At 49.9% G+C, this 13890-nt stretch overlaps 1 protein-coding gene across 2 annotated transcripts in view; it reads right to left on the minus strand.

Moving 5' to 3' along the window:
* The window catches only part of LOC121357765 (tubulin beta-2 chain), a 15404-nt gene extending 8842 nt beyond the window's left edge, over nt 1-6562 (minus strand). Inside the window, exons 1-4 of one of the 2 annotated variants that reach the window (XM_041475354.1) lie at nt 6404-6535; nt 5793-5901; nt 5418-5528; nt 4147-5201 (exon numbers count right to left, since the gene is read on the minus strand). In XM_041475354.1, the coding sequence (XP_041331288.1) occupies nt 4147-5201; nt 5418-5528; nt 5793-5901; nt 6404-6460 (1332 nt within the window). In that variant the 5' untranslated portion in view covers nt 6461-6535. Of the gene's footprint in view, nt 1-3908; nt 5202-5417; nt 5529-5792; nt 5902-6403 lie in introns of those variants that run through there. The other variant, XM_041475353.1, reaches the window with a different exon arrangement.
* Between the last annotated feature and the right edge of the window lie 7328 nt (nt 6563-13890).

Genomic DNA, 13890 nt, shown 5'->3' on the forward strand with positions numbered 1-13890 from the left:
TTAAAAAAAAAACAAACAAAAAAAAACAAAAAAAAAAAAACCAAAAAAAAACAAACAAAAAAAAACAAAAAAAAAAAAAAACCCAAAAAAAACAATGAGATGTGGGGGGTTGGGTTTGGGTTCTTTTGGGTGGGAGAGAGGGGGGTATTTGGAAAGTGATTTTAGTGGAACAACCATGTAACTTGCCCTACTGAAAGCCATTACTGGGTTTCATCCTGATCTTACACATAACTTGGCTATGGGGATTACAGGGAGGGCAAAGGACAAAGGAAACAAGAGGAGAACTCTTTCTAATGCAGGGAGTATTGTTAGATGCTCCAACTTTTTTAAGTGACACAAGAAAACTTGTCCCTCTTGCACCACTTCGCCAGAGCTGCTCCAGGCACCAGAGCTGTGCTGTGCAGTTGTGCATGGCAGCACCATCCCATAAGGACTCTGTTAGTCCATCACGCTTTCTTTAAGCCCATAGAACTTGCATATCTAGAAAAACCTACCAGCACCACACACTTTTGTGCTATGTAGCACATGATATCATCATCCATGAGCAGATTTCCCTGTACAGATTAAAGGTTTGTGCTGTTTTTGCAGTGAATTCACTGGAGAGAAAACCCAAACATCTGGATTATCTTCTTTCTTCAGGTTTTAAATCCTATTGCTACTTTGCTTTATTCTGTTCATCACCTCATACCTTCTGGAAGGAGACACCTGTCAACAGAATGGGCCTCTGGTTTGATTCTTAGTCTATCATGTCATGCCATTTTATACTTAATGCAACCCAATTTTTGATTTATATACACTCTTCATGTATCTTGGGAAGAGGAGAATTATTGCTGCTCCCACTTGAAAGACTGGAAAACATCTGTTGGAAAACAGATGTCAGCTTACAATCCCATTACAAGTTTTGAAATATCAGACCACATACTGGATTATATTTCCACAACACTGTTGCTACAATGGTTTAGACTGAGGTTTGAGAAATAACCAGGGAAGAGAAATTAGGAGAGAGGGTGCCCCAGTGCTACCATGACTCCTGCCATGTCTATTTAAATTAAACCTGCATGCTGCCTTGTGGTTTTTACAACCTTATTTTCCTTTACCCTCTTGCACTTCACAGCAGTCGAGCACTGATTGGTTTCCTTGGTCAAGACACTCTATTAACCTGCTTAAAAATTCCACACATTTAACAAAAGGGAATTTAAAAAAAAATAAAGAGATTGTTCCCTTCCCCAACACCATCAGCTCTAATTGTCAACAGAGGAGAATGCTTCCCCTTCAGGCCACAACTGATCTATTGAAATGAGAATAGATTGCTTTATACTATTAACTTACATCTCAACACAAATCAGTCATTATACATGCCTTAATCTGCAGACCACTAAATTTGCATTATCTATCCCCATTTCTTCCAAACAGGGTGCCTCATGCAAGACCTTTAGCCTTAAATGCATCGTTCATTACATGCACAAATGTAAATCTTCACCCAGGAGAGGTTAAGGCAGTCAGATAACCTCATCTGAAATCCTTCCAGTGGTTCTGCTTTCTTTGTGAAACAGAAAAACTGCAACACAAAGACCTGTGAAGACACCTCTTTGTTGTTTGGCATATAGCAGTCAGTTCTAGTTTTTACAATGAAAGGTCTCCTGGGCAATAAATACAGCTAAAGATCAAAGATAGACAAAAATAGGTACTGCAGTCCCAGACCCAGAAAGAGACTCAACCTCCCTTATATTTGACTTACTGCTCCTACCAAGCTTTGAACCTTCCCTTCAAATCTTTCAGTATCCCCCTTTTCTACATTTTTCAACTCCTACTGAAATGATGGATGGATTTTTAATTTTTAATGATTATGATTGGCAAATAAGACATGTTGAATTTATGAAAGGACATCTTTCTTTGTAGAGTATTTCTATTTGTGGGTTTTCTGCTAGGGAGAGGGAAAAAAAAAGCCAGACTACAAACATCAAACCATGTAGGATGGTGCCCTACTTTCTAGTAAGGGAGCTGTAGTGAAATGTGTCACTTGGGTAGCTATATTTAAGGATTATCTAGAGACAGAGTGTAATTACACTAAGAATTAGATGCTAGACATGCTGAATACTAGTGAAAACTGCTACAGTATCACAGCAGAAAGGAAGATCCTTACTATCAAAGACCAAGGTCTTCTCTTTTAGCAAAACTAAACTGTGTTCATTTGCTGACTCAAAGCTATACGATCAACAGTTTCAAGTGTAACCCAGCTAGGTAATTTCAAGGCAAGGTTACTGTGGCAACCAGATACAGTGTTATTTCCTCAAAGGGCCTGAGGCAGCATGTATTAACTCAGTTACCAAAACAGCCTCAATTTGTCTAATGTTTAATCCTGGAATGGCTCAAGTGTTAAGAAATACAGGTACTGTTGCAGGTATACATGGATGTATTTGTTTACTGACAGTCCAGGCAGCTTAAGAGCTTCTCACTCCTCTGTACAGCAGAAACCAAACCTACAGATGAGAGAAATGCTTTAGCAAGTGCCTGTTGTCCTGCACATACCAGCGTAGCCAGGCCCATCAGCAAACAACAGTGTATATTCAGAGCAGTGCCCACAGGCAGAGGACTCAAAACAGGCAAGATATTAGTTATGCACAGCAGCTCCCTTTTAATTCTTTATTCCAGTAATGCCTTGCAAGCATTTCAGCAAAGGATCACAATAGAGGCTGCACACACGTGAATACCAGCTCTTTCAGAGCAGTAAGGACTGCAATAATTGTAACATTGGTGGCAGTTCTCTTAGCAACACATTTTTGTAGTGCTCCTATGAGTGGTGTTTGGATGAACTAAGGACTAAGCTTACATATCCCAATATGCAACTGCTAAACTCCAGGAGGGATTTCACTCTTGCTCTGTGGGAGGATTAGGAGCTACGAAACTTTGCTAAGTGCTGTTATCAACATTGTAGATTCATTCAAGGTTCTTGCATCCTCTAAGAACATAGGAACACCAATCCTCCCTCCCTTACTGTAAAGAAACAACACTTACCTCTGCAAAGATGCACAGCAGGGTGCAGCTGCACTGCTCTGCCCTGCCTGGGTAGAGGCTCATCTCCTGCTGCGGGGACCAGGAGCAAACAATTGCTCTGTAAACATGTAACTTGGGGATAGCTGTTGTCAGGGGATGTACAGGTGACCAATGGTATGCTTGGGTACCATATGGTACCTTTGAGCCTAGAAATCTGCCCATCACCTCCTATCTCCTAAAGGGAATTGATTGCCCTGTAGAATCAATCGCTTCACAGTTAAGGGCAGGTTAGTGGCTATTTTTGGGAAACACAAATTTTATTCTTGAAGACAAAAAGCCTGGGTTTTTACTTGAGCTCTCAAGTTGCCTACTAGTACAAACCTATGCTTCTCTGCATAGAATTTTTGTATTTAGAGAGAAGAGTTGAGGGGAAGATAAGCGAGCTCAGCATCAAATCAAATCCCAGTCAGCTACCCATATGCCTGTACTATAGTCCCTGGAACAAGTTAAATAAGCTGCTGAATGGCAGAAGGGAAGCCTGCAGCTATCCTGTCAAATCAGTTTTGACAGCCTGTAATGTGGAATTCAATACCTTCTCTCTGACCTCTCCACCATGTATGTCCATAGAGAGGAATTGCACAATTCAAGTGCAGCGACTTGTTTTTATCAGATAAAGCAGCTTTTGCCTCAACAATTAGGTAGGCTGTTAAACACAGGAGTTCATATAAATTACCTAGCATCTTTAGCTGAGCTACTACAGCTTCCATGTGCTGCTAAATTCACAGCCTGAGAATTCTTGATTTATTGAGCTTAACCTTTCACTGAGGTTCAGGAATAAACTGAGAAGCAAAGCTACAGAAAACTACACAAGAATTACTTGCTTAATCTAGAGAGAAATAAAGTAGAGGAGACAGTTTAGGACACAAAAAGCCTTTATGTTTGAGAAGTTAACCATTTCAACAGAAGACTCTGAAGTATTTTGCAACTACTGTTACATTGGACAGTCAAGGATACAAAACTGCTGACAGAAGCAACAGTGGAGAGCACCAAATTAAAAAATGCATGCTTCAGCACAACTGCACAGATTCCTTCTCTCAATGAATACTTGCCTGCTCAGACTATACTTAACTCCTACCCATCTCAACTTTACGCCTCATCCTCCTCTCCTTCCTCTTCAAACTCGCCCTGCTCATCAGCAGTGGCATCCTGGTATTGCTGGTATTCAGAGACCAGGTCGTTCATGTTGCTCTCGGCCTCCGTGAACTCCATTTCATCCATGCCCTCGCCGGTGTACCAGTGCAAGAAGGCCTTGCGCCGGAACATGGCCGTGAACTGCTCCGAGATCCTCTTGAAGAGCTCCTGGATGGCCGTGCTGTTGCCGATGAAGGTGGCCGACATCTTGAGGCCGCGCGGGGGGATGTCGCAGACGGCCGTCTTGACGTTGTTGGGGATCCACTCCACAAAGTAGCTGCTGTTCTTGTTCTGCACGTTGAGCATCTGCTCGTCCACCTCTTTCATGGACATGCGGCCCCGGAAGATGGCGGCCACCGTCAGGTAGCGGCCGTGGCGGGGGTCGCAGGCGGCCATCATGTTCTTGGAGTCGAACATCTGCTGCGTCAGCTCGGGCACCGTCAGGGCGCGGTACTGCTGGCTGCCGCGGCTGGTCAGCGGGGCGAAGCCCGGCATGAAGAAGTGCAGCCGCGGGAAAGGCACCATGTTGACCGCCAGCTTGCGCAGGTCGGCGTTCAGCTGGCCGGGGAAGCGAAGGCAGGTGGTCACGCCGCTCATGGTGGCCGACACCAGGTGGTTGAGGTCCCCGTAGGTGGGAGTGGTCAGCTTCAGGGTGCGGAAGCAAATGTCATACAGGGCCTCGTTGTCGATGCAGTAGGTCTCGTCCGTGTTCTCCACCAGCTGGTGCACTGAGAGGGTGGCGTTGTAGGGCTCCACCACCGTGTCCGACACCTTGGGCGAGGGCATCACGCTGAAGGTGTTCATGATGCGGTCGGGGTACTCCTCGCGGATCTTGCTGATCAGGAGGGTGCCCATGCCGGAGCCCGTGCCTCCGCCCAGCGAGTGGGTCAGCTGGAAGCCCTGGAGGCAGTCGCAGCTCTCCGACTCCTTCCTCACCACGTCCAGCACAGAGTCCACCAGCTCAGCGCCTTCCGTGTAGTGCCCCTTGGCCCAGTTGTTGCCGGCCCCGCTCTGACCTGTGGGGCACACCACAAGCCGGGTGCCACGTTAGCGCCCCAGGGACAAACACAGGCGATGCCACTGCCCCTTCTTCCCTCTGGGCTCCTCCCCTCTCTTCCATCCCCACTCTGCTATGGGCATTCCCAGGGGTTCCCCAGGGTCACTGGCATGCTCGCTCCAAGCCTTTTCTGCGTGTGGAGTTCTGGGAACTCCTCCACACCACAGTCACTCACCAAAGACAAAGTTGTCGGGACGGAAGATCTGTCCAAAGGGACCGGAGCGTACGGAGTCCATGGTGCCGGGTTCCAGGTCCACAAGGATGGCACGGGGGACGTACTTGTTACCTGTGGGGGGAACCAGCAGCAGCGTTACAGCCCTGCAGCAGGCAGCCACTGTCACAGGAGCCCTGCTGTGCTCCCATCCGCTTCCCCATGATTTGCTGCTGAGGGCATGGAGAGTGTGGGAATTTGGAAAGATCCAGGGATGGGAAAACAAAGCAGCCATTTAAGCTGTGCTGGGGCGTCACCCACTGCGGGGAGGGCTGGGGGACCCCTGCCTGCGCACCCCATGCCCCCTCCCCCGGGAAGCTCATTGCAGAGGGGCGTTACCGGTGGCTTCATTGTAGTAGACATTGATCCTCTCCAGCTGCAGGTCGCTGTCCCCGTGGTAGCTGCCCGTGGGGTCGATGCCGTGCTCATCGCTGATGACCTCCCAGAACTGAGGGGACAGAAGGGTGGTCAGTTCCGCCACGCCCCCCTCTCGCCCCCTGGCCAAATCCCCGCCACGTGGCGCGCGGGGATTCGCCGCGCGTGGGTGCGGCCCCCGGGCAGACCGAACCGCTACCGCGCCCCGCACACCCCCCACCGACGGGAGGGGTGTGGCAGCGCCTCGGCGCCCCTTCCCCCGCCCGCCGGGACCCCTGCAGCCCGCGAGGGGCTGACGGACAGCAGCTGATGCCCCCGCCCTGCCTTTCTTCCCCAAGGCGTGCCGCATCCGCGGCGCGGAAGCCCTACCGCGCTTCCCCCTAAGGTGGAACACCCGGGAACCGTCCCGCGTGGACCCCCCTCCCAGGGACGGGCGAGCCCAGCGGTGCTCGGTAGCGGGAAGTCGCGGTCTCTCCCTCCCGGCAGCACTCTCCCCGGGACACGCGGAGCCCGGCTGAGCGGGCACCGCCCCACGCGCGGAGTCCCGGGCAGACGAGCGGCTCGCCGGTCCGTACCTTGGCGCCAATCTGGTTGCCGCACTGCCCGGCTTGGATGTGCACGATCTCACGCATGGTGCCGGTGTCTGAAGGTGCCGCCCCGCTACTCCTGCCGCCTTCACCGCCTGCTCCGCCCGCTCCCGCACTCGCCGCTGCGGCGGCCGCGCCCCTCGCCGCCCCTTAAATCGGGCGCTGCGCCCCGCCCCGCGGTGACGTCATGCGGGAACAGCGCGGAGCCAATGAGCGCGCGGGGGTGGGGCGGGCCCGGGCATTGTGTCCCGCGCGGGGGGCGTGGCCGGGTGCGGGGGGCGTGGTCGGGGCGTGGCCGGCGGGAGCGGTCGGGGCGCGCCGCCGCCGCCCCGGCTGGGCGCTGACAGCGGGGACAAAGGCGCCGAGCGCCGCGGTGGGGCGGCCGAGCCGGGCCGCCCACGTGTGAACCGCGGAACATCCCTGCGGCCGCCGTCCCACCCTTCGCCCTCCCGCGGCCGCCGCCGCCGCAGCCTTTTGTTCCCCGTGAAGCGCAGCCTTCTCTGCCGCAGCAGCGGGCGTTGCCGTCGGGGCGTGGGAGGGGGAACCCCGCGGCTGCCCCCGCCCCCCCCGCCGGTGTCTCCGTTCACACGGTGCCGGCGGGAGACTCCCTCCCCCGTGGAGGCACCGTGCACCCGCCGGCATCACCAGGCGCCCGTGGCTGCCGCCCGTCTTCCCGCACAAGTCCGCACCGGCGGTCAGGAGCCCCGCGCCCTGACCCGGTTTATCCACGCTCGGCACGACGCTGGTGGGCTCCCCTCCATCAGGGGCTGTGCGGTGATCCTGCCTGCCAGCTCTGCCTGCCTTCGAGCAGTGCCCGCCTGCCTCGCCTCGGTGCCGAGTTCGGCTTCTCTTTCTATGCCTAAAAAGGTCGGATTCGGTCCGAAGCTGAGCCAGGAGCCGCTCTCCAGCCAAGCGCCCTGCTCCCCCTGTCCCCCGTCCGGCCGCAGCCAGCAGCAAGCAGACAATAGCGCGGGGGCTGCTGCACAGGGCCGGGGCTTGAGGGGGGTGGGTCCCTCATCTCTGCAGCAAGCGGGTCTCTCTCTTCGTCGCTTCGTTGCGGATTTACAGATGCTGAGGGATGAAGAAAGGAAGGGGGGGAGCAGGAGAGGGTTGAACATGTGGTCCCCAGAGATGGTTTCTGGTCCCTCACTTTATTTTCGAGCAGCCCGGTATGTCACCGCGGGCATGACAGCGGTGGCGGGGAGGGCAGGCGGGGGCCGCGGCAGCGGGCAGGGCACGGCACTCGCCCGCGCCGCCGGAGGAGGAGGAGGTCGCGGGGAGGAAGAGCACGGGCAGGGCGGCACGGTTCCCGCCGTGCCCGGTGCCCTTCGGGGCGGTCAGCCCGGCGTGGCGGCTCCTCCTCGGCATCGCCTGATTCTCACCACGGTCTCGGTGTGCGTGTGCAGCGGAGGGAGGGTGCGGCTCCCTCGGGAGACTGCTCCGAGCCACGGATTGCCCAGGCAGGCTGCCCGCAGCCAGCGCCGGGCGGGGCTCCACTACACCCCGTTTTAGTGACCCACTAGATGTAGGCTACTTCATCTGTTCTATACCTCAGCTACTCTAGAGGTGCAGATTAAAGCACATCACCATTTTCAACACATATTTCTTCAACATATTCCTTCTTCTTTCTCCCTCCTTTGTTCTGTACACGTGCTGATGTCCCTAATCTCTCTAACCTGGTTTATGCAGATCAATAACCTTGCCTATGGATTACTCCAGATCTGATTTTACCTTCTTCCAAGGCAATCTTCAGCACAACCCGGTTTCCTCTGATTGATATGCCAACGCATCCACACCTTTCTTTTGTTTGCCTCACGGTGAGAAGGCATCCCATCTCCAAAAGGCATGCTAGAAAATACAGCCTCACGTTTGTCTCTTCAGTAGTGATTTTGAGAAAAATGAATCCGATCATTTGCAGTCCCTGTGAAATCTGTTTTTACTGGCCTAAGCCAGGAACAATTTAATTATTTGGTTGACTACACAAACAATGTGTAGCTGTAATTCCAAGCGAACATTTTTTTGTGGCATGCTAACTGCATAATCAACATCCTCATCTATAATTATTTGTTCAAGAATAGCTTGCAGATTAGCAGCTCCAGGGGACCACTGACCGCTTCAGGTAATGATTCAAAGTAATGCCAGCCTTTCCCATGGCTGTGGCGGGTGTGCTCCTGAAAACCCTGTCACAGCACAACTCGGTGACAGCAGAGCTGGTGCAAAATACAGGTACTGTGACTCTGCTACTATTATTTCCAAGTTCCTGCATGTTGTACCCTGCAGATTAGTTTTTTACGAGGAGAGTCACTGACATTTTGGTGTGAAGCAGAGTAGCTGATTTTACACATCCTCCATACCTACGCTAAGCTCATTCCTAACAGCTTGAGGTTTCAAAGGAAGCCATTTTAAAATCCAATTCAAGGAAAACAGATTATTAACAGTGGAGGAAAGAAACCCACCCCAACAGCTTTGCCTTAGAATAAACTAATACACCTCTTCGAAGCAGGGGGGATTCAAGTCTATCTGCTGTATAGAACCTGTTGAGAATGTAAGAAAAATAAAATAGGTGAAATGTTTATCTTTAAAATAAATATCTGTTTTTCAGAGGAATGAGAGAGGAAACTCAGGTCTAGCTTTTCTGCAGCCCCTAGACCAGACTCTTTAGAGGTGAATGCCAGCCGTTCAAATCACTTCGGGAGACTCCAGACAAAGTCCATTTTAATTCTAAGGTGAGTGTTTGGGACGGAGGGTTCCTCCAAGGTTCGGCACAGCTTGTTGTGAATTACTTGCAGGGAAATGAAGTGTTCAGCTGCTGGCTGCCCTTGCCTCTCTCCCCCCTCTCTGGATCTGCCTCACACTGCTGTGTCTGTCAGCGCAGCCCCTGCCCCAGCCCCGGGGCCAGCCCTGGCTGGGCTCCTCCATCCCCATCTCCCCGGCAACCGCCCCCCCGCCCGGCAGAAACGAGCTGCACACAAAAAAAAAAAAAAAAAGAAAAAAAAAAGAAAAAAAAGGAACAACAAAAAAAGAGCCTGCAACATTTTCACTTGCCAGGCTGATTTCGCAGGGTGTAAAAGCACTGTGGGTAGGGGACTGAGGAAACGGCGGCAGGGCGGATGAAATGCCAGCTTGCAAGGTTGTTCACAGTCGTTCTCGATATTAGAGGGGAGGAATAAGACAATCACAGTCAAGAGTTCTTTTAATGAAACCCAGAGGATGAACCCAGTTTTATCCAACGTGTCCTCTCCACACTCTCTTTTACGGTTCCCATCCTCCCACTACAAGGTTGGGTGTGATCACCGTCAGAGCCTCTGTCTTACGCTATTAAAGTGGGCACTGACTAAAGAAAGTCCTGGTTTCCTTGCTAGATGCAGAAGGTTGCAAAAGCCACCTAACAAAAGCCCAAAGGAAAGACTTAGTAATTTTAATTTATAATGGAAATTTGTGCTTTTGTGGGATGTGCTGCAGCATAGTTTGTGGGTCATTAGAACATTTTTTCTAAAAAGAAACTTGGACCTGTCCCATGGCTCAGCATCATATTTCATGGAGATCCCTCTCCTTGTCTGTGGCTCCTCTCAGAAGGATGGAAATTCCTTACAGACCTTGAAGTTATGCCCAAACCCCCAAGAGAAGAACCTAGACCTGCTGTGTATTGAGGGAAAGGATGCTGCATTATACAAAAATTAAAGTTTGGACTCTCATGAGCTGAGGTCTTAGACCACAGACGAAGCTGGACATCTAGGATGGCTCGTTAGGTCATTTAGGACAAACCAATATTTTGCTCCTCAGCGTGAATCATTGTAACTCAGAGAGGGTCAGTCAGGCATGGCTGGGAGGAGCCTGTTTACATTTGAGAGGAACTCAGGGTGGTGCAGGTGAAGAAGGAACATTTTGCGAACAAAATTTTGTTGAGTATCTCCATTTTCATGTGTCTTCATGGTTTTGTGTACAAGTTGCTTGCAGTCTGTGTCAGTGTCTGGAGCCACCCGTGCCAGCTGTTGGGAAAGGACAGGGCTGGCAGTGGCCACAGCTGTGTACTGTGACCCTCATTACCCTTGCTCCCAAACAAAATTTTGTTGAGTATCTCCGTTTCCATGTGTCTTCATGGTTTTGTGTACAGGTTGCTTGCAGTCTGTGTCAGTGTCTGGAGCTGTTGGGAAAGGACAGGGCTGGCTGTGGCCACAGCTGTGTACTGTGACCCTCATTACCCTTGCTCCCAATAAAACCCCTGGCTGTAACATAGCCCAACTGCACCGCTTGGACATTTATAAAGTCTTCAAGAATATATAATATGTGGGAATATAAAGTACAGAAATGCAAAAGAGAGACAGAGATGAAAAATGGTTTCTCTAATTAGGAAATTACTAGATGATGAGAAGCAAAGAGCAGGTAAGAAGAGGCAAAGGGCAGTTTGTCTAGTACTGGGTGAGAGTGTTGATGAGAAATTGATCTGCTCTCTAATAAATCCACTTGCCTGGTCCCAAACGTGGCAAGATGTTGAATGGACACTGGGGTCCCTGAACCAATGATGGGAAAGCATTTTGATTCCTGTGTGCTCTGCTTGCCAGGCATAAATATTAATAAGGTTCCAGCCTCAGTACTGTTGCTGATGCAGCTGTTTCTACATTCAGGTGGAACAAATTCAGTAAATGCAAAAGAGCAAGGCATGAAAGAAAATATTCACTTGCTTGTCTGAGTTATTCTTGAAATCTGGTCTTGTTCCTTTCTTTCACAAGCAGGATTTTTTTTGGGGGGGTGTGTGTATATGTTCCGGCTCAAGTAAAATGGGACAAATTTGCACATTTTGAGTATCTTGTTGCAAATGGCAGTGTCAGAGGGTAGAAACGCTGGCAAGACCCTCATTTGCAGCCGTCGGGTCAGAATCTGGAACCGCAGCGCTACAGGAGCCACATGCCCAGCAAATACTCCTTTTTTGTTTCGACTCTCCTCGGTTAAAAAAAAAAATTTCTTTCCACCCCAACGACTCATCCTTGAAACCCCGATAGCAACACGCTGCCCTGCATCAGTACTAAGTCTAATTTCTACTGAATCCGTTGCCTCCCTCGACCATCTCGGATTTGGTGTGTTAGGGAAGCAGGAGCCTTTGTAACCGGTTTGAACAAAGAAATTTTTTTCAAGGTCTTCTGCCACCACCCTGCTCTCTCCTCCCTGCAGTTACATTGCGGCTGGCAGCGCTGCTTGCTATACGAGAGAGTGTGCTTGTCAACTCGTTAACACTTTCTATTTGCCTTTGCTAAAGGCATGATCTTGCAAATTAATCGTAAAGACCTTGTCAAGCAGCTGCGCTGGCTCTCAGGTGCCTCTGATAAGCATTTTCAGAAAAATGGAAAGAAAAGAAATATGATTTTGAAGGCTGAAAAAACTTGTCCCCAGATCACTCCTATGTGTATTAAATACCTGTCTGACTGGAAAAGAAAATGACTGAGCGGTTTCTCTCTCCCCGGCACCAGTTGCTGTCCCGTGTTGGGCTGGAGGGAGATGATCTGGGTGTGAGGAGCTCGCAGCTGAGAAAAGCAGGGTTTGGGGGAGCTGTGCTGTGCTGTCAGTGCAGCAGTACAGCCGTTCTCCTGATGGCAGGATTTACACAAAGGCTTTGATCGTCTGGCTTATTAAAGCTGGAAGCATCCTCACCAAGACAGACCCAAGAGCACAGCTGAAAGCACCGTTTCCATCCCTTCCTTCACCTTGTGCTGTAAGGAATCCCTGCGCTGGAGCTGCAGTGATGAGGAAAAGGCAGCAAAATTGGGGTGTGGTGGCAGAGGACAACAGCGCCAGTACTGACATTGTCACTCGGGACGCCCGTGTAGGTGATTGATAGGCGCTTGTAGGGGAGCCTCGACCTGTGCCTGCAGAGCTGCCTGGGTTTTATGGGCTGAGGCCTCACCTTGGCACAGGTGGGGATGCAGCTAGGTAAGCAAACCATCCAGCACTGCCTCCGAGCACACACTGCAGCGTTTTACACAATGGCTAAGTGAGGTTCATCATTACAAGGTCTATCTTCTGCTCGCAGGAGCAGGTATTTTTTCAATTGATTTGTTAGAGGCTGGCTCAGATTCTGAATCCATTAAAAAAAGATATCACTTCCAAATGGCACGAATTCCTTTGTCCTGCTCTCTCCTCCCATTTTCCCATTTACAGGTCTTCACAGGATTTAGAGATACTTTTCACCAATTTGTATTTGCTTCATGAGAAACATTTAACTTCGTGTACACATCTTTCAATTCATCCCTGAGGATAGTGACCATCCACCCCAAGACACTGTAATAGCAGCACCAGCTTTTTCAAGCACAAAAGCAGAAAAGGGACATAATTTCTCATGCTTTCTGAGAGGCAGCAGAGAAGGATATTTTTCAGCTGTTGTTCAAGGGTGGGACACAGACTTTTTGAAGATGCAGTTTCAGCCTCTTGGGATCATACTTTGAAAATGCAGTAAGGGGACTGATAACATTTTCCTAGGGTGATGTGTTCTGACAGCCAAACTCTTCTGTCTGTTCTGTTGTCATGCAAATAAGGAACACCCCCATCTCTGGCTACTAGTGTGAATTATTATTTTAAGTGTTTTTTAACTCAGGAATTTGGAAACAGGTCACTGAAGTGATGTTTGCAGAAGTAATATCCAGTGTAATCACCAATAGCATCAGATGCACTGATGAGGTGGCAAACAGGAGCTGTTTGACATACTTGTGCTAAGAAATAAAATACACACCAGATCTAAATCATGATTTTCAAGAACTGCACTAGGAACTTAGAGATCCTGGCCAAAGCAGCCATATCCTTATGGATCAGGTGACATTTGCTGCTCTCTAGTAATGTACAAACTATTGAGATATTTACTCTTTCTGCTAAAACACTGTGTTCAACAGAGCAGGAAGGAAAAATCAAGAGAAAAAACTGGATTGAGCTGAGGAACTTCTGAGTGCAGACAGGGAGGCTGCTAAGGGACAATGCCAGGCCTGTTAGCTTCCTGCCTTGCCCAGGGAAGAGGATGGAAAATAATCAAAGCTGGTTTTGTACAGCTAGTTTTGCTTACTTGCAAATGGAAAAATGAAAAGGCCATGGCATCACTTTAAAGAGTAATGAAAGAGAGTGGCTGTTTGGAGAACCAGACTGAGAGGCAGGCCCTTGCTGGCATGCTGGAGAATGGGACAAGCTGTATGCAGGCACGCCCAGTTGGACCTGCAGGGTAAGGGTCTTGTGACATAGGCTAATAAGTCCAAGGCTCAGTGTAAAGACCAAAAGAAGATTCATGGAAATCCTGGCATCAGTCGAAGGAAAGTACCCAGAGGGGTGGGGAAGAGACCAGAAGTGCAGAAAGTTCCATAACCATGGCAACAGCAAACTATCTGTCAAAAAAAGGAATTTCATTCCACTCCCAAAGCAGCCTGAATCTCGGTCAAACCTTTGTTTATGTGGCTGCCAGTGCTGCATGTTAAACCACTAATTTCCATGGCTATGAACGT

Source organism: Pyrgilauda ruficollis, unplaced genomic scaffold (genome assembly GCF_017590135.1).
Source record: "Pyrgilauda ruficollis isolate IOZ18807 unplaced genomic scaffold, ASM1759013v1 scaffold35, whole genome shotgun sequence".
NCBI lineage: Eukaryota > Metazoa > Chordata > Aves > Passeriformes > Passeridae > Pyrgilauda > Pyrgilauda ruficollis.